Here is a 23,693-nt window from a genome sequence, read left to right as displayed (position 1 = left end):
CGTTTGACGGAAATCATCGATGTAGCCATTTTGTAGCATCATCGTATTTGAATTAAATTGGAATTGAAAATAAAACAGCGTGTTCGATGTATTAAATATTTTATTGGTAGGAAAACAATATTACTCATGATATTAATAAAAAATAATTAAATTAGATTTAAGCGCTTCTTCATCTCAACGTGTTATAGATAGCCTCGTCCGAATCCGACTGGGTGACACTGTCGCCGTTCGAGCCCAACTTCACGTAACAATATTCCGTCTCCTTTTTAGTCCTCTCGCACAATTTACTATTATTATCACAACAGGGCCCGCTCTCGCAAATTTCCGCGTAAATATTCTCATCCGAATTTTTCCTCCCGTTCGGCCTCTGGCACACTTCGTCGGCCACGTGACTGTACGGTATATCCTCGACGTTGACGAAAGCGTCGTCTTTGACCTGGTGGTGCACCTGGACCACCACCGACTTGATCACCTTCTGCGGCTCGCACGCCTTCTGCTGGTGCCTCCCGCTCGACCGCTCGTTTTTGCCACCGCACTTGACTTTTTGTACTTTGGTTTTGACGTGGAACTCGTTGCAGAGCCGCTCGGTGATGTAGGAGTGGTCGCGGTCGTGGTCGGCCTTCGGCAGCGTCGGGATCAAGTCCGGCTTGGTCTTCTTCGGGTTGAGCTCCTGCTGCAGCGGTACGATCTCGTCCTCTTTCTCGTCCAAGATGCACATCTGGAAGTCGTAGCTGCGCAGCGAGCCGCGCTCCTGGCTGGCCTTCTGGTTCTCGGCGATCGAATACAGCTGGGTGTCGAGGCTTTGACACTTGAGCAGCGCCGGGTTGCCGCGGCGGCCGTCGTCGAGGTCGATCCGCTTCGTGGAGAACATGAAGCTGGCCGACTTCTTCACCGGGTTGTAGCTCTTCCGGCCGAACTTCTCCTCGATCAGCTTCGACATGTCCTTGTACCGGTCGATGCTCTTGCTCTTGTCGAGGCCGTCGAGGGGGTCGCCCAGCTGCGCCCCGTCCTCGCCTTTGCCCAGCAGCTTGAAGTGCTTGTACCACTTCTTCGGCTTGGGGAACTTCTCGAGCACCTCCTTGGTGATGATCTGCTTGTCCGGCTCCTGGGTCTTGGGACAGGCGGCGTCGCAGGTGCCCGCCAGCTTCCTGCACTCGGCGCAGTGCTCCTCCTGCTGGAAGTCGGGCGCGATTCGCACCTCCCTGTACCAGCTTTCGACGTTTTTGTGGCAAAACGCCAAAGCCGCCTGGAGGCGTTGCGACTTGAACAGCCGGTTCTCCGAGTCGAAGCCCAACGTGCTCTTGGACAGCTTCACGGTCGAGTTCAGGCTGATGCAGCTGATCTGGTGCTGGATCGCGTCCTGGTTCGGGGGCGGCAGCGTGCACGTCACCATCAGAGGCTCCTGGAACTTGTTCTCCAGGACGAAGGTGTCTGCAAAAACGAACCAACGACTTCGTCTTATTTTTACGTTAAATTTATCGACTCCAAAAAATAATACACCTAATTGGCTGCGATTTATATTTCTATACAATTTTTTAATTTAATTAATTACCCCCATTTTTAGGCAACCAAGTAGTCACATGGATTTACAGTACAGTTACGTTACGTGGCAAATTTCACAGCCAACTGCGACGTAAGAAACATTTATAATAACCCCGTGTCTCTAGTAGCATTTATCAATTAATTTTTTGCTCGTCTTGTCCAGCCTTCTACATCTTCTTCTCTTCTTCTTGTTCTTATTTTCTCCCCGTCTCGTCTTCTCTTGCCGTTCCATTGTCGCTCTCGCCAGAAAACAACTCAATAATAATAAGCGAGCGGACGCGTCCGTAAGAAACAAATTGAAATGCAATTTCGCTTCGCGCAGTCACCTCTTTGAATTTCTCCAACATCATTATTATAACATCAATCTGACTGTGACAAAAAACTAAACGGAACATCCTCTAACAGCGGAGTCCATCAAGAGTGAACTCGGCAGTCTGGTCGCGAGGCGTCCCGCAAGGAAGCCGTCGCCGACCGCGACTGTTGTCTCTCTCTTGTGCGAAATATGGGTGAATCGCCGAAAATAGACGCAGACGTTTCGAAAAAAAATCGATGAATATGCAAATCGATTTATCGACGTCTCCGAAAAATCCGCGCGAGTCACGTGAGTTCATTTCGGCCAACGGGACCCTCGAATGTCGCAACGAACGTAAATCGTGTTCGAAATTCCTGTCAGAGCCAGAGTTCGTCCACGGGCAGAATCATAAATGAAGATTAACACCAATTAGAGGGTGTTTCGTAAGTGTCGTAACTGTTACCGCATCTCGGAAGCTCGATTGCGTCAGACTTTCGATCGTTTTTGGGAGCGTACCTGTGAAATCTTTGGGTAGTCCTTGGGGCAGAGGTCCCGTGATGAGTTTGACTTTGACCGGAAGCGCCACTCGCCTCAACAAGTGCGTTATTCTGTAAAGACAGTCTCTGTCGAGAGCCAGCGGTCCGGTCTTGTCCAGCATTCCCGGAAAACAAAGCCGCGCCTTCATCGAACTGTGAATTTCGTAGAATTCACCTTTTGCGGTGAGGGGGACGTACAATTCCTGCAACGAAACACAGACATTTCCATTTGTAAAACGCTCGAAATGTTACGTCGAATTTTCAAAATCTCGAATGGCCGAATCCCCGAAAGACCAATCGACCGAATGATGATTCGTGGAGTTACAAAAACGAAGGTCAATGAAGGTTGAAAGAAAACAAAGAGAAATATTTTGTCCAAAGATAAAAATGGGGGAAAAATGACGAAACTAAGAATAATCAAGGTTTATAAAAAAAAAATACGAAAAGAGTGGAAAACGTAATTCAAGCGAAAGGAATTGATGAAATAAGATTTTCAACGGAAAAATTCAAAAAATTTTAAAAGCAATTATGAAAATAATATTGTAATTAAAAAAACAACTGTGGTTACAAGAAACAAAAGAAACTATGTTATGTAAGTATGTAATAAAAAAAGCAAAGAAATACAATAAAAAATATACGAAACAACAACAGCAAACAATGAAATTTAAAAAAAAAACCTTTACATATGGAGAAAAAGTGATTAAGAAGGAATAATGCAGAACAATAAATAAATCATCCTAAGAATAAAATTTAAAACATTTGAAAAAAACAAAAGAAATTTTGGTCGAACGGAAAATAAAAAACTATTTAAACAATACAATACAATACAATAATGAAGAAGAAAATAGCGAAAGACGACAAAGAACGTGTGAAAAAACGACTGAGACCTGTCGCAAATCGATCTCTGTCGATTGCAACCGTTGCATCACCCGCCGGGGTAAATCACCTCTTGCCGCATTCCACCTACTGCATATTTTATCTAAATCATGCAATTTCCATAAACATCCGCGTCTTCTCCAAATAAATTATGTCCAATCCGAAGCAGGGAACGCGGCCGTTATGCAATAAATAATTGAAATTTGTCTCGACCAGTTCCCGTAATGATCAGCGATGACCGTGAACCGCCGCCTCACCTGATTGTTTTGGCTGACGAGCTGAGCGTAACGATTGGCCAGGTCCTTGTCTCTCGCCGTTCGCGATATCCTCGAGGACCTCGTCGAGTTCTTGCCGCCGCCGTCGAGCCGCTCCCGGTGCTGGAACACCGCCCTCAGCTGGAACAGTTGGCCGGCCCTCGCCTGCGTCTTCAGATATTGCACCTTGCCGCTGCCGTCTGCAACATCGAATTCTCGTCAGACCGAATCGGCGGCGCACGTCGAATTCCCATCGTCCCGAACGACCACCTACCTGTCAGGTCGGCCGTCTGGGTGGCGTACGCCGTGAACGGCTGCATGCTCACGAACGAGCAGACCTGCTCTCGCACCAGTTGCAGAATCGAAGTGTGCACCACGGCGCTCTTTTCACCTCTCTCGTTCGTCAAAGAGAACCAGCCTGCAACAAAAGAACGGACTCTATAGCCTAACTGTACAACGGGCCGATTTCGGAACCATTAACGTCAATTAATCGCGTTCGGTTTGACGGATTTCTATGGGAGAGGAGTTCGTTAAATTCGAGACACAATGCACGTCAACGTCTGCTCTACTAGTTTTCGCCAGTTTTTTTTCGACTTTGTCTTTTGTTGGATGCTTGATTAAAAATCTCCACTCACTAGAATTACGTAATTGTCGGGTTCTGGGCGAGCCAGTTCTCTTGACTGATGCTCTGCAGATCTGTTTTTTTTTAAATTTAATTTGAAGTGTGTCAAAATCGGCACACCTGGGGAAAAACCGGTCGAGCTGGCAACACAGCAGGGGTAGGAAACGACTCGGATTGGCCGATCATTTGGGGTGTCTCTGACGCCCCGCCCCTTATCTCCGCGACCATCTCCGGACACGCGGATCCGTCACCGGCTCTTCCTCGATAAAAACCGATTTTATTGGATTTTTATGTAAATCCCCTTTACCGTTAATGTGACTTTTGACTCTTTCGAAAAAATGCCGTTTCGAAATTTCGCCGTACTGTTAGCTCCGGCGAAAAACCATAAATTACTGATTCGCGTCTTCGCAACTCTCTGTTTGTTGGTGTTGTGTTTTTTTTGCCGTTTTCGGCCGTCGAGCGAAAGTTATTTACGTAACTTGATCGTCGATTAAAATTTAACGATTCGTTGTCGGTCTATTTGTGTCGCAGCTTTTCTGCCCGCATGGCTGGCCTTATCGCCCAGCGAAATTGTGAAAAATCGTCGGATATGTGGCGCGAATTGGCGCTTGTGCAACGGAATGGTAAACGGGGCGAGTACGGCCCACGCACATGTCTCGTGATTTATCGTCGCAGGCAGTAAAAACGGACGAAAGCCCGGACATTGGATTAATAGTCGATCATCGAAACGTCACAGTTCGTTAGATGCGTTTTGTAATCGCGAAAGGCACAGCTGATGGAGAGGCCGCGCGTATCAAGATGGCGGAGGCGATCACGAATCTGGGGGAATTTCGTTTTTCTACGCGCCGACACCAAAAACACCACCGCGAAAAATTTTACGCGGCACGTGGGTTGCCGAAACCGCGAAACCGAGGAAATGAACACCAAACTCGGTTTTGTTTCTCTATGGTTCAGTTCTAGAGAAAATTCGGTCAAATTTTGGGTCGCAAGAAAGTGTACGGGTTCCACGCATCATCAAATCAACGATTATTACAAAGGATCAAAGGATAACTGGAGAGAACTACACCACATCCACGTCATTCGCCTGATTTTGCTCCCTTTGACTTTCATCAATTCCCAAATCCCAAAAATTCCTCGGTGAAAAAGAATTTTCCTTAGATAATCTTGACTGGTTGGGATAAATGTTCTTGGACGAAATGTGTTGTAGCGATTTACGAATCAAATTTGTACTCTTTGCACGATGGAGCGAGCACCAGGTCTCACCGGAATACGTCACGGACATGCAAATCATCAGAAAAAATTCGCTTGTTCTGGTAACGGCATCAGTTGTGTAACTCTTACGTCTTTTCTTAAACGCTTCCCATATTTCTACTTCTGAAGGGCGTTTCGACACCGCGTTGCGAATTCTCCCATCGAAAACAATCCAGCCGATTTCCCACGAATCGCGTATGAAAATTCGCACGAGATCGCGCAACAAGACGTTGCACGCGCCAACTCGACCGACCTGAGTATCCTTCGGGGAAGTGCAGCACGTTCCCGTCGGCCTTCTCCTTGCCCTTCCTGCCGACGATCCCCCGCGCCTGTATCTTGGTGAAGCTGTCGAAGCAGCGATAGAGGAGCAGCGGCTCGCCGCCCCCGACTCGCACCACCCGCGGCAGAGAGTACCGCTCCAGGAAGTCCCTGGCTTCGTACTCGTGTCCCGACTCCGAACCGGTGCTCCCCCGGCTCTTGGTCGAGTCGGGGGTGTCGTCCTTGGTGTCCTTCGGGTCGTCGAAGCTGTGGTGGGAGTCGTGCGAGTGGTACCGGCGCAGGACGGGGTTCTTCTTGTCCTTGCGCCTCTGCTCCTGGAAGACGAAGTGCGAGGCGTCGAAGCTCGTCAGGGCGTCCGAGTGTCGGAACAGGGGGTTGTACGACGTCTTCGGCGACAGGGGGTTGCGCATCCTGAGGGACGGCATCGACGAGTTGCGGCTGCAGCTGGAGCTGCTCCTGGACGAGAGGGTCGTGTTGGTGAACATTCTGCGTGGTCGGCGAGGTCGGACGGCTTCCTACATCGTCTGCAAAGAGTAGAACGATCAATTCTCCATTGTGACGGCGAGGTCGAGCCGAAGACAAACAAACGTCAAGAATCCGAATCGATTTCGGATTCTCTGGTCGTGGCCGAAACGAAAAAAAAATCTTAATCGTCTATTGTGGGACTCGCGCAAGGTCTCGATCGTGAATCACCAAGGTTGCGCGTTCTTTGGGAAAAAAAGAAAAACCGCACGAGTCACGTGGCGAGCCAAACGTGCGTCCTTGATTACTCCGCGTATGTGTTCACCGCGATTTTTTATCGAATCGTAAAATTTACAATAACAATGCACGAAACGAGTTTCGTAACGGCGACAACATTTGTCATATTTTATTGTTGGCTCGGTGAAACGACGCCGCAACCTTGTTTTCGCTTTTTTCCACGTTTCGACACGTTCCGCGGGAAGTGGAGCAAGGGAATTTGAAAAATCGCGCAGATCTGACGACGGGAAGCTCCCAGGGATCCAGATAAGGCGACTCCCGCTGACCTTGCACGTCGCGATTCGACAGGAGATAAGGACCAACATGGTCGTCGTGGTTTGGAGAATTTAAATATCTGGGAAAGCTCGAAGGATCAACACGCGACGACGGTTCAAGGTGATGGTGGAATCTTTTTTGTGTCAAATTCGAAGATAATTCCGCCAAATTGTGGTCTCGGGGAAAAAAACTTCTCGAGATTAGGAAACTGCGTCAAAAAATTGTAAACAACAACGCAACGGGAAAAAAAAAACAAAGAATTTGTTATTACGAACGTTGTTACATTCAAGTAATGTTCAAAAGTGGAAAAAAACCAAATTAATTAATTTTTTCGAAGTTTATTATTATTAGATTATGAAATGAAGCAAAACTGACACTCGAAGCTGACGTTTTTATTTTTCGATCCAATTTTGAAATTATTTTGAACCTTGAACGCGAAAAACAGCAGCCGCGTCTTAACCTTTCCCGTTTGCCGCTTCCAACATTCCACCGCAAGAACTAGTTCCCTTCAGAGTCCGCCCCTGTAGACTTGGAAATGTCAAAAAATTTCGCCGAAAAAATCTGGGTACGGGAGCGAGCAGCCCATGTGGTCCGCCCGCTGTGAATATCGTCTGTTTATTTTCGCCAATAAAATTTTATTAAGCCATAAATTCCAAGAGACACGTTGCATAATTCGATTATGTGCACGTTGCGCTGCGACAATGCAGATTGTTACCCTCACGTCCATTTATGGTAGGGTTCGTTGATGCACTTTCGGCCCGTGATTCATAATCGATTGCGCACTAAAAAAATAAAATTATTGTCCGTGCGTTATGGGAGAGCTCGCACAAGCGGCCTCATTACCTCTTGGCTCGCTCAAGGATTTTCGCCGCCAATACCTCTAGCATTAGAAAAATAAAAAATGCCCAATACAGGTTTCACTCGATGTGTATTACTCCCAATGAACGAACACCTGCTATTGCTCACCTATGTGTGCGTGAGTAAACAAAGAAACGCTCTAACTAAACCGATGAAAAAATCGTCCACTTTTATTTCAACGGCGAAATGCATACCATAAATATTACCACGATGGTCGGGAAAAATCCGCGCAATTTACCAGCTGCCGCCAGACGTGAATGTTCGCCGCGAGGATAATATACGAGCCTTTTCGGAATTTATTGCCGGCCACCAATTTCACCGCGGAAGGGTCCCATCGAGAAAACGGGGAGGGACGACCGAGATGGTCCGGATGAAATCGAATTACACCAGGGTTAGGCCCCCACGGCTGCGATCAAATGAAACTCCTGCAGGAGGTTTCGTGGGCCACGGTGGTGCCCTAAATGACCAAAAAAAAGTCTTTGAAAGATCACAAAAATTGATCCATCAGCAGATCTTCCCCATAAAAGATTATGAGAAGTGGAGATTCAAGGACAACTCCAAGAGAATAGTTGGTATAGTCCATATTCTTGGAAGAGTTGAAGGTCCTTATACAGGGCGTCTCAGCTAAGACTTTCGAGCCTAATAACTCAGTTATTTTCCAACCGATTTTTGTGAAATTTAAAATGCAGATATTTTAGACGGTGAAGAATAAAATCCCATTAATGCAATCACCCAAGTCTTAAAAACGTAATTTTTACATGCCTTTTTAAAATGTTGAATCAATGAAGATTGACATAAAAAATTGATCGTCAATAAAAAATGCTGTAGGGAAAAACTCATCCTTGAAAGACGTCTGGTTTGCAAGAAAAAAGCAAAAAACTGTGTTAAACGTGGCTGCAAATGCAAAAACGTAGACGCGTATGAAACAAACGCGCAATTTTGCAGAATTTTGGTCATCCCTTTTCGCAGAAGCGCAGGTGACATATTTGACGTTTATCTTGCTAACCTTACAAACACTTACAAAGTTAAAGACAACATTTGGACGTAATTTATTATACTGGATGCTTTAATTCTTCCATAAAGGACTAAAACACGATCGGGATATTTTAGCAAGGTAATTTAGTTGACGTACGCTTCCTGTGTCTTCAAATAAATTGACGACTCTCTTAACCTTACATTTTGTGAAGCCTACATTTGGATAGTGTTCCACGAGAAAACGGACTGTGTCATTGAAGTTCTTACGACACTCTCCATAGGCAATTTTTTTTTTCTTTTTCAACAATATTGAAATTTCTGTCGCTGTAGTCTATTTTTAGAGTATTTTCAATAAATTTTCACAATTTGACGTTTCTAATAAAGCGCGCCCAATTTTAACAGACTTTAAAGGGTGTACAAAATGTTGCTTGGCAATTAATCATCAATTGTTTCAAAAGGTAACTGCTCAAATACCTTAAAATTTTACATTAAATTTTTAACGACAAAATCTAATCTTTTCGTTGAATCAGACAAGTGATTTACTTAATTGTTTGTGTAGACCCCTATTTTTTAATGTTTAACAATCTAATAATAATCGCGCATAATTTTCGATAAAGGAAACGTGTTAAAATTACATTTTTTAACTTGAGGTAATTTTATTATTACTAATTGAACCTTCACGGTCTAAAATATCTGCATTTTAAATTTCATAAAAATCCGTTGGCAAATAACCGAGATATTAGGCTCGAAAGTCTTAGCTGAGACACCCTGTAGAAATTATGTTGGCCGAAAGAGCTCTTTGCCCGAAAGAAATTTTCACAGAAGATTCCATTTGGTACGGTCATTTTCCTGAGAACCAAAGCTTCTCACCGTAGAGGGATATGGAGGGAGCACTGCCTATGCTGGCAATGTAAAGAAAGCGGCACGTCGCGAGACCTGTGCGGAGACCTTTTATGACGCCTTTTAAAATGACCGCCAGTACTTCGTGAAATTTCGTGACGAGGGTCGTTGGGCATTAGATGCTTCATAGGCGTCGGTGTTCCGTCATTTTACTGGGATTTGGTTTTTTACACGTGAACCGGTTGGTGAATTGTCTTTGTATTTTTTCAGTTGCATAACTCTGATCTGTTTTTATTTTGAACTAAATATTTACGGTCGTCTTCCTACAATTCCTACAAAAATTGTCCCCAGAAAAAAAGTTAAAGGGACGCCACTGGAAAGATGAAATATCTACGTTTACTTCGGTTTCGCTCGGCTCATCCTGGAGACCTTTTATTAGGTCTACAGAAAAGCGCGGTCGTATCCACTTTTTTGAAGAGTGCTCCCTCCATATCCCTCTACGCTTCTCACTGACCTGACCTGACCTAACCTGATGGAGCAAAGAAATTTAATGGAGTAGATGTAAAAAACAGGCACTAAGAACGTTTATTAAGACGAGAAGAACAAGAAATGTCACACTGCTCAGCACACTCCACCACCAAATGACAGTGAGGAAAGAAATTAAAAAGAAACACCGGAAACTGTCATCTTCTACAACGACCTCGTTAAATTGTTGTTGTTCGAGGAAATTACGAAGAGGATGATAAACAGGAAAAATATTCATCGTGGAAGTGTTACCAGAACTCAAAAAAGGATTTACGCAAAAATGGAAGAGCAGGAAGTTGCAGGATAATCAAGGATGCGCAAGAAGTGCCAAATAAGCCTTGCAAGGAAATAAAGCTGTATTTTATCGCGTCTGCTGTGAGAAAAACAGAAAAAAGTGGGTGGTGTGCTGCCGTGCTCAAACGATGAAGAGTAAAGCAGTTTATTTAATTGATACAATTCGTGATTCTAGAATCTAGATGAATCAGAATCTCCGCGATCCTCCAAGTAAGTGCAAAATGGCGATGCAATTTCGGTCTCCGGCGTCCGTCGACAGATTTATGCGAGCAATTTCGATTTTTCGTCCGCCACCGGTAATTACCCGACAAAATTCGCCCCCTCTGGCGGATGGATGCACAATTAATGGCCTTCGTCTCGACTCCGTACTATCGGCGGGAAAAAAGTAAAAACAGTAGGAGGGCTTTTCTCGGACACGCTGCTCATTAATATTCATCAGCTTCCTTGTTGTGGTTTCTTTGTTGGCTCGTTTTCGGTTCGTTTCTTGACCTAGCCCGACGGACGACTGCACACACCCGTGCGGATTCCTGTTTCTGGCGGCTTCTCCGTCGCACCGCCAGGTGGCAGCGAGTGCGAAAACAGCGCCAAATTCGAACCTCGTCCGGACCACCACACACCAAATCGTAATTTGCGACGTGACGGCTCAATCGAATCGGAGAATGCGTGACGATGACATCAGACAAAAGCTGGTCGAAGAGAAAGCCAATCGGCCGACATGATTCGGGATGATCTGAACCCGATCTTTCATAAGTCACGTGTTGCGTAAGCCGTCATGATTCGTTATTGACAGGACAATGGGTCGTGCGGATTGAACCATCAAAAATCGCGTCCACACAAGTCAGTCCGGGTCCGGGAGTAATTAATCGAGTGCAGGAACAGCGACGGAGAGCGGCATCGATTCGTTTCCGGATCGCCACATGTTGGGTGAGTCCTCCACCCACGGCACCGTCGAGACAAGCACCGACAGCTCTGGCGGCCGGCGGCGGCTGCGCCCCGGGCCCGCGCCGATGAACTCCGATCGGGTTCGATCCGCGGTGTCCCGGCGGGACGCCCGCGCCCGGGGCGCTAGACAAACATTCGACTCGACGACGATGAAAAAACCGAAATGTGAAGAGTCAACGGCTCCGGTCGCGGACCCGTCCAGCTGATGGTGATTTTTTTGGTCCGGTTTCGTCTCCCGAATGGATTGATTACACGCATCGTTACCTTTATCAGCAGCCGGATAAGTTTCACTTTTATCCCCGACGTTGTCGACGACCCGGAGCCGTTTCTGTCGATCGGCGACAGAAATGATCGATTAGCGCGCGCCTCCGGTACAGTTAGGATTTAATTGGCCGCCGCTTAACGGTCGAATTCGGTGGAAACCCTGGAAAAAATCCGCACAGACAAAGGCCGCGTGCTTAGGGCAGAGGCGCACGGGTTAAGCCAAGGTCACGATGGCAATGACTTCGGAACGCGTGATTCTGGTTCGCGTGGGCGGCGCTGCCGTCTGATCTCCTTTATCGCTCCCGATCTGGCGGCGACCGAGCGCGTGGCCTTTTCGGGGCGGCAGGTGCCGTCCCCCGGGCCGCCGCCGACAATCTTTCACCGCTCCTGCTGCAGGCTGCATCTCGGTGCCGCATGATTCCTCGCCAAGTTCGACGAAAGGTCGTGTTGGGATTTTAATAAGACACAACCTTGCTGTTTAAAAGCTTTATATGGACTAAATAATATTTTGGAGTCTGGAGTTTTACAATGCCGTGAATTATTTTATGTGCAACACGTGCTGGTCAGAATCTGGACCACTTCAACCTACGCAGTTCTTTTATACTGTGATTTTTGCTGTTCCATTATGAAACTCCAATACTCCCACTCAAAAATTACAGTAAAGATTTACATTACATAAAAATATTATAAGTAGGTACTTATCTTACAACCCTACAATCTTTTATTTCTATAGAAAAACAAAAAAACTTCCTCTAACTTGAGAAAGAAAAGTTAACAAAAAAAAACTTCCTCTGATTTAAGAAAGAAAAATGTTAACAACAAAAAAAACTTCCTCTGATTTGAGAAAGAAAAATCTTCACAAAAAAACTTCCTCTGTGTGAGAAAGAAAAATCTTAACAAAAAACTTCCTCCAATTCGAGAAAGAAAAAAACCTTAAGCTAGATTAACAAAAAAATTCAAAAAAAACATCTAGCATTAACAAAAAAAAATATTTAAAAAAATTATTCTATGCCAAGTTTTGTCCTTATGTCCACATATCTTTGTGCTGGTATCGGCTTTGTGAATATATCAGCCAATTGGTCACCTGTTGACAGATATTTCACTATGATAACTTTATTTTGAATTTGTTCTCGTGTGAAATGATATTTTATATCTATATGTTTGGTTCTTTTATGATTTATGGGATTATTTGCAATATTTATACAACCTGTGTTATCTTCAAATATCGTAATTGGTTTAATCATTTTAATACTTATGCTTTCAAATAATGATTTTAACCAAATTGCTTCCTTGACACCTTCAAAAAGGGCAATATATTCTGCTTCTGTCGAAGAAGCAGCTACTGTATTTTGTCTCCTGCTATTCCAGGACACCGTACAGTTTTTGTACGCTTGAAATAAATATCCTGACGTACTTTTTCGGTCGTCTTCATGACCTCCCCAATCAGAATCCACATAACCCACTAGTATTTCTGAATCAGGGTTACTCCTTTTATAAATTAATTTTAAATTAATACTCCCTTTAATGTACCTTAACACCCTTTTTAGATTGGTCCACAATTCTGCATTATTTTTACTCTGATACCTACTTAAGATGTTAATTGTGACACAAAGATCTGGTCTTGTGCATAACATTACATACATTAAAGACCCGATCAGTTGCCTGCAGGGTGCTCTACTGTCTTCCTCAGAATTTAATTTTTCATAATCTATTTTCATATTTATGGGAGTTTTCACAGGTTTGCATTCTGTCATATTGAATTTATCTAAAATTGCTTTCAAGTAAAGACTTTGATCCAACGTTAAAGTGTCATTGTTGCGTTCAATTTTGATACCCAAAAAGAGTTTAATCTTTCGTAAGTCTGTCATTTTAAAATTTTTCATTAAAAACTTTTTGAAGTTCAACATTCTAAGCGCATCTTTTGTAACTATGATTACATCATCTACATATAACAATACATAAATGTTATTGGAGATGTCTCCATTATCGAGTAAATAGATGCAGTGTTCAACTTGAGAGTTGATAAACCCTTTTGACTTTAACAATTCATCAAAGCGTTCATACCAACACCGAGAAGCTTGTTTAAGACCATATATTGCTTTATTTAATTTACAAACTAGTCCCTCTCTAGCCTTTACTCGTTCAGGAACTTTCATATAAATGGTTTCTTTCAAAATACCATTTAGAAAAGCGGTTTTCACATCCATATGATGGATCAGTAAATCAAATTGATTAGCAAACGCTAATAAACATCTAAAGGATGTAAGCCTGGCTACTGGTGCAAAAATTTCATCGTAATCTTCTAGATATTTTTGACTAAAACCTTTTGCCACCAGTCGGGCTTTATACCTTGAAATATTTCCCTGCTCATCATTTTTAAGAGTGAAAACCCATTTGCAATCAACAATATTAGCATTCATAGGTCTTTTTACAAGTGTCCATGTTTTATTTTCTTCTAACGAGTCAAGTTCTTCTTTTATAGCCTGCTCCCACTTAATCTTATCTTCCCTTTCTGCAATTTCTTTCACAGATTTAGGAATTCTGATTTGATGATGTACAGTACTTAAAATACTGTTATACAATTCATCTAATTTACTTTCATCATAATTTGTTATAGGACGATTTTTATGTCTTTCACTCCTTCTGAGTTCAGACCTTTCGGATTCCTTTTCACTTGTTGGAACAAGGTTAGGAATTTTCTGCTCAACTTGTTGGGTTTCTAATTGATCTCTACTATCAGAGTGTTTAGAATCTCCAACATTTACATATTCACGTTCGTAGCTTCACTATTTGCTTCATCTACCACAACATCTCGAGCAATAATAAATTTTTGTTCGGTTTCTTTCCACACTCTGTATCCATTGGGTTCATATCCCACTAGTATTCCTTTATTTGATTTTTTATCAAATTTATTTTTACTAGTTTTGATATGGATGTAAACAGTGGAACCGAATACTTTCAAAAATTTTAATGTTGGTTTTCTTTGATACCACATTTCATATGGGGTTTTATTATTAATTAACGCTTTTGTGGGAGAACGGTTAATTAAATATGTGGCTGTTAAAACAGCTTCGCCCCAGAATGATGAAGCTAATTTTGAAGCAACCAGCATCGCACGAGCTTTTTCTGTGATTGTACGGTTCATCCGTTCTGCTATACCATTTTGTTGTGGTGTATAGGGCACAGTTAAGTGATATGTAATTCCTTGCTGAGCACATAGGTCTTTTAACTCATTGGAGAGATATTCTCTGCCGTTATCGCAATACAGATTTACGATTTTTAAATTGAAATGGGCATTTGCCTTGAGCAGATAATCTTGAAAGACATCTTTCACTTCGCCTTTAAATGTAATTAAATATGTCACTGTATAATGTGTAAACTCATCAATGAAAGTGACAAAGTAATTTTTGCTATTTATAGTAGGAGGTGTTACAGGCCCACATACATCAGTATGTACGTTAAACAGGGGTCTCGTTACATGGTTTTTAATTTTATTTTTATTGAAAGGAAGTCTTGCTTGTTTCCCGTAAATACAAGCTTCACACAGTTCATCAGTTGGTTTTATTTGGTCAATGTGATTAATGTCTTCTACCATATTATGTGCTTTTAACTTGTTAAAATTTGTTTTACTTATGTGACCAAGTCTCTCATGCCATATTTGATAGTTATTAATCACATGGACCTGACTTCCATAATTTACCATGCTTTTATTAATCTGTAAAGTTACAGCTAACAATCCATTAAATGGCTTACCTGTTAGAATGGTTTGTTTACCATTTTGAATTGTGACCCCTTGTGGACTAAATATAACTGTCATACCCTTGGCTTGAATCCGTCGCACGGATATGAGGTTGTGCTGCACATCTGGAGCATACAGGACATCTTCAAGTTGTCCTTCCATTCCTTGGGTAGTTGTCACTTTGATGGTTCCCCTCTTGGTAGCTGTTACCGTCGTTCCGAGTTTAGCCACTGCTATTTGTACTGGTGTTGATAAGTCTGTGCAAGACTCAAACAGACTTAAATTATTACAAATGTGATCGATCGCTCCAGAATCGATAATGAACTTCTCTTGTCTACCCAAAGTTGTGTTGTCCATATAATGTCCGATCATGAATGCGAAACTGGAGGTTGTTGCCTGCGCCTTGGCTTGTGTCGTTTGTTGAGCACTCTTTGGGGCTTCTATCATTCGTTTGTAATAAAAACAATCCTTTTGAAAATGATTGTTTCTGCCACAATGGAAACAGCGTAATTCAGATTGCTTCTTATAAGACGTTCTTCTACCTTTAGTTTTACTGCTTAAATATTGTTTGTTTTGTTTAGGAGCTCGGTTGTATCTTAGTCCTCTTGTCTTTTTATAGTCATTTTTAGATGGTGAGTGTCCGCTGGTCTCTAACGCTTTCACAGTGAGCTCGTCTGTCCTCGATTTTATTTCGTAGTCCAAAAGTCGTGTCTTTACAAAAGCTAAGTTTAAACTTTCTTCACTGAGCGTTTCCAGTGCCGTGATTACTCCATCATAAACGGACGGTAGAGTCAATAATAGATGTGAGATCTTGTCCATCTCTTCTAGCTTTGCCCCCGCAGCGAGTAATTCCGTTACTAGATCATCGAATCGAGTAAAATGTGTTTGTAAATTCTCATTTGGTTTTGTCTTGAGATTCAATAATTTTTTTCTTAAAGTGAGCTGTGTTGCAAGACTTCTCCTTTCATAAATGGTGTCTAGATTTGCTATTATTTGCTTAGCAAATTCTTGTTCTTTCGCAAAACCTAGCAACGAATCGCCCAAATATTCTATTATGGTGTTTCGGGCCAGCGAATTCTTTTTCTTCCACTCTTCAGTCGGTACTGCTGGCACATCTTGAGCTACTACTACTGCGACGTCAAGTTCCTCAAGTAGTGCGCTAATTCTAAACTTCCATGTAGCATAACGTTCGCCTTGAAAGGGTTGAATGTTTCTTTTATTTTGCTTCGACGCATCCATTGTACACTGCACTGTGTCACAAATATCACTTGTGCACTACACGCGCGTCTCTCAGAGTGTATTAAATACTGGGAACCGGAACCGTCTTTAATCACTTGTTACTTGTGCGTTGCACTGGGCCCATAACCTGTTGGGATTTTAATAAGACACAACCTTGCTGTTTAAAAGCTTTATATGGACTAAATAATATTTTGGAGTCTGGAGTTTTACAATGCCGTGAATTATTTTATGTGCAACACGTGCTGGTCAGAATCTGGACCACTTCAACCTACGCAGTTCTTTTATACTGTGATTTTTGCTGTTCCATTATGAAACTCCAATAGGTCGATTTTAATTTATGGAACGGTTGTTCACTCCTGGCCGCGATAAATTATCCGCGTCTTTGCGGAACATGTAATTTCCCTAGATATTGTTTCTCAAGGTTAATTGGTCATATCGCTCAAAGAAAAATCTGACGTGATCTCGAATTTAGCGATGGCGCGTTCGAAATGCACATTTTCACCCTAGGTGCGTGGATTTTTCACCACGTTTTACGCAAAGCGAGACACGAAGTGCTCTCGTGATTTGCTTTCGTAACGGTCCGACTTGAAATGCAACTAGAAATCTATTTCTCGTCGTGATTTTATCTCGTTTACCAAATCCGTCGAAATAAAAATGTTGAAGTTTCGATTTGAACATCGACATTTTTTGAGTAAGGTCAAGATTACACTCGCGTGTAATGGCCATCAGATGCGAGTTGAATTCGATGTTTTTCTGCGACGTTCAAACTTTTATCATTTTCCCCACCATAATTAATAATAATGTATCACTTCTTTTTAACCTACAGCGTGCACAGGCTCGTAAATTACGTTATGACATTTCAAAATAATTATGACACATGAATATTATATCACAGTAACTTTACATTCCGTACGATGATTTGCAAATGCAATTTCGCAATTGGTCACAATAGAGTAATGAGTCATTACTTACGGTCGTGTGTAATGATAATGAATAACAATATTCAACAATGAACGCATATACAGGGTGCAGTATTAAAAACCTGATTCCTCTTAAAAAGCGACACAGGAAACATTATGATTCCTAAAAAAACCTATAAACAGAGGAAGTAATTTACACATTCTGCTATGGACCCCATTGATCATCACTTTCTTTTTTTTTAATTACAATATTTATTTTTTCTGATCTTAGTGTGTAACGTGTCACTTTTCATAATTGATCGATGTCTCTAAACGTCATTCTTGTCGCAAGTGGTTAAGAGAAATAAAAAAAAGTGCAAAGTCTGTAGTTCCACCAGAAAGGGAGAATGGAATGCCATTGGGCGAATTCTTAGTTTAAGCGTCTTCATTATAAAGATAAATTGCTGGTTGGTTATTCTCTAGTTAGGTATCGTGCGTTCATTTAAATTTATCCTAAAAGTTGGCGTTGAAGAGTCGATTGTGGACGCACTACGCATTACGGATCAGCTGTTTGAATCTTACGCTTTTACACGAGTGGTGCGTTCACAATCGACTCTTCAACGTCAGCTTTGAGGATAAATTTAAATCAACGCATGATACAACACAAACAATATACAGGCTGTCTCAGCTAAGACTTTCGCGCCTAATATCTCGGTTATTTGCCAACGGATTTTTATGAAATTTAAAATGCAGATATTTTAGACCGTGAAGGTTCAATTAGTAATAATAATAAAATTACCTCAAGTGAAAAAATGTAATTTTAACACATGTTTCCTTAATCGAAAATTATGCGCGATTATTATTAGATTGTTAAACATTAGAAAATAGGGGTCTACACAAACAATTAAGTAAATCACTTGTCGGATTCAACGAAAAGATTAGATTTTGTCGTTAAAAATTTAATGTAAAATTTTAAGGTATTTGAGCAGTTACCTTTTGAAACAATTGATGATTAATTGCCAAGCAACATTTTGTACACCCTTTAAAGTCTGTCAAAATTGGGCGCGCTTTATTAGAAACGTCAAATTGTGAAAATTTATTGAAAATACATACTCTAAAAATAGACTACAGCGGCAGAAATTTCAATATTGTTGAAAAAGGAAATCATTTTTGCCTACGGAGAGTGTCGTAAGAACTTCAATGACACAGTTCGTTTTCTCGTGGAACACTATCCAAATGTAGGCTTTACAAAATGTAAGGTTAAGAGAGTCGTCAATTTATTTGAAGACACAGGAAGCGTACGTGAACTAAATTACCTTGCTAAAATATCCCGATCGTGTTTTAGTCCTTTATGGAAGAATTAAAGCATCCAGTATAATAAATTACGTCCAAATGTTGTCTTTAACTTTGTAAGTGTTTGTAAGGTTAGCAAGATAAACGTCAAATATGTCACCTGCGCTTCTGCGAAAAGGGATGACCAAAATTCTGCAAAATTGCGCGTTTGTTTCATACGCGTCTACGTTTTTGCATTTGCAGCCACGTTTAACACTGTTTTTCGCTTTTTTCTTGCAAACCAGACGTCTTTCAAGGACGAGTTTTTCCCTACAGCATTTTTTATTGACGATCAATTTTTTATGTCGATCTTAATTGATTCTAGTTATTTATGTGACGAGCTTAGTAAATTAATCTTTACGGGCGCGCTGGCACTTGTTGGACGAGTGACGTAAGGAACGAGTATCTATAAGCCAGTAAGCCCAGTAAAGATTAATTGCTAAGCGAATTGCATACAAACTTTTATTTCCACCTTCAGCCTTTAAATTTCGTTTTTTAATTGTTATTTATGTTTATAAAATTTTTGTAATGAAAGGCGGTGGGGCAATTATACCTACGTCGTCATGGTGTTGAGATAAACAACAAAAATACTGTCAGAAGTTTTGTGAAATTTGTTGCAAAAAGAAAGAAAAGAAAGAGTGGCTTTAATGCCCGATGAAGACTTTGAAGGCGATTTTATTGAAATGCAAGAAAATAACAACGAAATTACCAACGCTGAAAGTGCGGCTCTCTACTGATTCGATCCCAGGAGCGACATGAAAATGACTTGCGAAACGGATCAAAATGCATTATTAACGTATGTAATTGCAACAATTGATAGTTAAATTTGTTTGTGTTTGTAATAAACTTTTAAAAAAAATAATTTAATTAGTTTTGATTATTTATTTTTTGATGAGCCTTGTAAAGTCTTTACAGGTCTCTTCTACGTGCCTGTTAAATATTACAGGGCTCTGCCTGTAATTATCCATTTACTTAGTTACCACAAATACCTATAAAGTGTCATTTACTTAGAAGGTGGAAATAAAACATTTTAAAAAGGCATGTAAAAATTACGTTTTTAAGACTTGGGTGATTGCATTAATGGGATTTTATTCTTCACCGTCTAAAATATCTGCATTTTAAATTTCACAAAAATCTGCTGGAAAATAACTGAGTTATGAGGCTCGAAAATGTTAGCTAAGACACCCTGTATAAAAACATATACAGTGAGTTTTTTTAAGACTGGCCATAGGGTTTTACATGCTAATTTTTCAACCCCCTGTTAACTTTTGTTCCGATGAAAATATTCAAACCATTTTTGGAATGAAGTTGGAAGATTTTTTAAACTATCGGTTAGATTACAATTCAATATCCCAAACTGTCGAAAAAGTTGTGAAAAAAATATTTTTAGGGCGCTGAAATAATAGTACGTCGAGCGGCCGCCAGAGTAGCGCCATTGTCGGCTCAACCAGCACCTGACGATCTCCACTTTTGGACGCATTCGGCGCGCTAAAAAATATTTTTTTCACAACATTTTCGACAGTTTGGGATATTGAATTGTAATCTATCCGATAGTTTGAAAAATCTTCCAACTTTGTTCCAAAAATGGTTTGAATATTTTCATCAGAACAAAAGTTAACAGGGGGTTGAAAAATTAGCATGTAAAACCCTATGGCCAGTCTTTAAAAAAACTCACTGTATGTACAGTTGCGGCCGTTGAAAACTCGAGACACTTTGACAACGCCAAACTTTTAGCTTTGTAAATGGTATTGAAAGTGACGTTTCTCAAAATGTCAATCAAACATTATCCACATTAATTTCTCTCGCAATGGCTCTTATACTCACACCGTCCCTCAGTCAAACACATTTTTGCAAATCAGATAATTGCGGCATTTCAAAAGTTACGCGCGATTCTGACCTAATATGTCAAATACTGACACTGACTTTATAATCCTTGATGAAAATCCTGTTTACGCTAATCAAATTTCGGAATTTATACAGAGTGTTTAAATCTTTCCTGTCTGAGATTTCAACGGCCGCAACTGTACATACTCCTATATGTATTTTGCTTTTGATTTTTTCGGAATTACTGATGACATTGGATTTTCTGCTACCTCTTCGGTATCACCTGGTATATTGTAACCGATTTTTAACATATTCTGATGAAGCTTTCTTTCCCTTTTGATTGTGATTTTTTCCTTTGGTGTTACCAGGTTTGCGATAACAAATCTCGGACGATCTGGCGGCTCGAAGACAACACTCTTCGGTTGGATTGCCCTTCGCCCTTAATTTTTTTTTCTCATCCTTTTTCCGAAACTTCGTTAGAGCCCATTGATAAACACGAGTGGTGTCAATTTCTTTGGATGACCTCTGATTCGCTGGCAATTCTTGTCACATCGTGTCGATTTCTATTCTGTCCATCGTCATCACCCATTGTCGCATTTTCTCGGCGTGACCGTCCGAAAGGAAAAATCGAATTTCTTCGCGGTGACAATGAAGATGCGTGTACGCTAAGTGCATGTCGATGTGACGACGGACGCGTAATACTGTTTATTGCCACAGTAACACACTTTTCTTGATGGCATTTTCCTGTCGACTAGGTCGGAGAGCCTTGTCGCGCACAATAATCATTATTTTTCGTGAGGTGACCTCGCGAAACCCGTCATTTCTGTGGGTTCCTGCACTGGTGAGGTTTCTTCGCCACCCTTTTCCCTGCGGCGCGCGCTCGACTCCCGGAGGACCGCGCAAATTGCGGAGCGACGTGCGGAATTTATCGACTCGTAATTGCACCGGGAGGCCCATAAAGCAGGATTAGAGGTCGACAATCACTCGGGAATTTATTTATCGGATCGATGGGCAATTGATTTTCGACTCGCCGCCACCCATCAATTAAGTCGTTTGGAGATTGAATCGCCGATCGCTTTTCGCTAGTTTTTTTCCTTCGAACCGGTCGCCGACGTGTCCAGGTGTTTCGGAACGCGGCAGCACCGGGAACGCCGCACTCCTTTTCTCCGCTGCAGGAATATCGCAGGAGCGAGCTCGTTCGCGTCATCGAGAAGAGGATGCGGCCGCCGTTCGATTAAAATTGTGAAATTCAGTCCTCTCCGGGACTTGTTTACGTTTATGTCATCGAACAAAAGAACGAATAAACCTTGAAAATAATAAGACCTCTGTCGGAGTTTGTTCTAGACAAACACTTCGAAGTCAATGACTTTGTTGGTTTTTTATCGCGGAAGAAAGCTGCCGTTTTCAGGTCCACCTGGCCGATGTAGGCTCGTTCAAAGTCGACAATTTCCATCGCGAAGTTTAAACGTTTGGTGGCACTGAAGGGTTCCAAAAAGTTCACACTTTCAAACTACCAAACTGACTGTTTATACCGAAAGCCAGCGACAAACGCCCTCCAACTTCCTCCGAATTTACATCGACGTATGTATTTAAAAAAATTATAAAACGAATCTTGTTTTGTTCCAAAAAAGCCACAAGATATAAAAAAAACTTCGACTTTGTTTTAAGAATCTCCAACAAAAAAGAATAGTTATTTAAGATATAAGCGTAAAAAGTTATCCTTTATTGCACGAACGGGTTTAAAATACGACCGAGGTACTAGGGAGTATTTTAAAGGATGTGAGTGCAACATTCTAGACATCCACCAACCAGAAAAATTCACATTTTTCGGTCAGTTTCCAGTTTTCCAGTTTCAAATCCTGGTAGATGATCACGTTCTTGCTTAAGCACTCAACATAAAAAAATAATTTCTTTATTCCAACAGAAACGGAGCGTTAAGCGAGCTACAGAACAAATTGAATATCATTAGCCTAGCTTTGTCGACAGCAAGATAATTAACACATTTTTACTCTAATCTCTAAATTTGCATCTATCGAACGTATCATCAAATAATTTGTATGTATTTACATTCATTATTTTTAAAAAAGATTCCTAAATTCACATTTAGCCAACATATCGTCACATTTGCTAATAGAAAAAAAAATAGCATCGGATGAATATTAAAACAGCGCCAAATGACAGTTGGATTGCTCATCTGGAGACTTTGCTTAATCAATATTCGTGCGCTGTCACTTTTCAGGTATTCGGCTTGTTTTTGAACACTCGGCTACCGCCTCGTGCTTCAAATTTCGGCCTCATACCTGAAAAGTAATCTGACAGCGCTACTCATATGAAAATAACTACATATTTCGGTGTTGCAGACAAATAAAGAATGATAAGATGATATCTAGATCCAAGCATCAGTGAAGAACTGAAGAATTATCACGTATTATTAGAAAAAAAAATGCGAATAAAAATCTGTGAATAACAACGATGCTCCGTCCAATATCTCACGTTTTTAGCGATCCCTCACCCGACCAGGTCTTACCGTTAAAACAATTCCGAATCATATAAATTTATGGACTGTTATGGCTATTATTTTCGATCTCGAGCCTTTATCGAAGACGAGGATCTAGCATTATGATAATTTGTAAAAGCGGCCGTTGTACAGTTAGCCGCCGATATCCCTTTCGTCGAGTTTTTTTTTTTTTTCCGAAAAATCCCTCGCTTTTTCTCAGGCATGCATGTATTTGCATCCGCCGTCTGATTCCCACTGAAAAAAATGTCGTTTTTTGACCAGCTTACTGTTACGGCAGCGTTTGTCTCGGCCAAACGCCGCAGGAATGTACCGTAATAATAATCCGCGCGGCCGTACCGGATATCTTTAATTGGGGGGCATCAATTAGACCTGCTGGAGGATGCACGGTCATCGATTAAATTGGACCGTTCATTAGCGAGCGATCGATCGATCGATCGCCGGGGAAAAATGTGGACGCGACCGATTCGTCGTTGACCCCTCCGGGTGGTCACCTCCGTCGCTTTTGTCGTTGACCCCTGCTCGTGAGACACTTCGGCTCTTTAACGAGGAGGCGCGTGGGTCGGGGGACTCTTCCCCGTCGCGGTCGGCGGCGTCCTCGACTATCATGACCGCCGCCATCTGTTCCACGATCCATCGGATTTACTGAGGCGGCGGCGACTTATCTCCACACTGTTCGAGAGCGCTCCCGCAAGGCTCCGACTTGGGCCCTCAGCTGTTCCCCTATACATCTGTTGCATTTGTCGTGTTCGTCTTATTCGGCGAACAAACCCTGCCCCCC

General features: G+C 41.8%; 1 protein-coding gene across 5 annotated transcripts in view; it reads right to left on the bottom strand.

The window, feature by feature from the left end:
- Window positions 1–82: 82 nt before the first annotated feature.
- Window positions 83–23,693, bottom strand: part of B4 — a 157,694-nt gene continuing 134,083 nt past the window's right edge. For all 5 annotated transcript variants that reach the window (XM_069037026.1, XM_069037025.1, XM_069037024.1 and 2 more), the window contains 5 exons: window positions 5,627–6,176; window positions 3,775–3,918; window positions 3,504–3,700; window positions 2,351–2,573; window positions 83–1,431 (listed from right to left, as the gene is read on the bottom strand). In XM_069037026.1, the coding sequence (XP_068893127.1) occupies window positions 170–1,431; window positions 2,351–2,573; window positions 3,504–3,700; window positions 3,775–3,918; window positions 5,627–6,137 (2,337 nt within the window). In that variant the 5' untranslated portion in view covers window positions 6,138–6,176 and the 3' untranslated portion in view covers window positions 83–169. The remainder of the gene's footprint in view (window positions 1,432–2,350; window positions 2,574–3,503; window positions 3,701–3,774; window positions 3,919–5,626; window positions 6,177–23,693) is intronic.

The sequence above is a fragment of the Tenebrio molitor genome, chromosome 2 (genome assembly GCF_963966145.1).
Source record: "Tenebrio molitor chromosome 2, icTenMoli1.1, whole genome shotgun sequence".
Lineage (NCBI taxonomy): Eukaryota > Metazoa > Arthropoda > Insecta > Coleoptera > Tenebrionidae > Tenebrio > Tenebrio molitor.
This window is presented reverse-complemented; position numbering and strand designations above follow the sequence as displayed.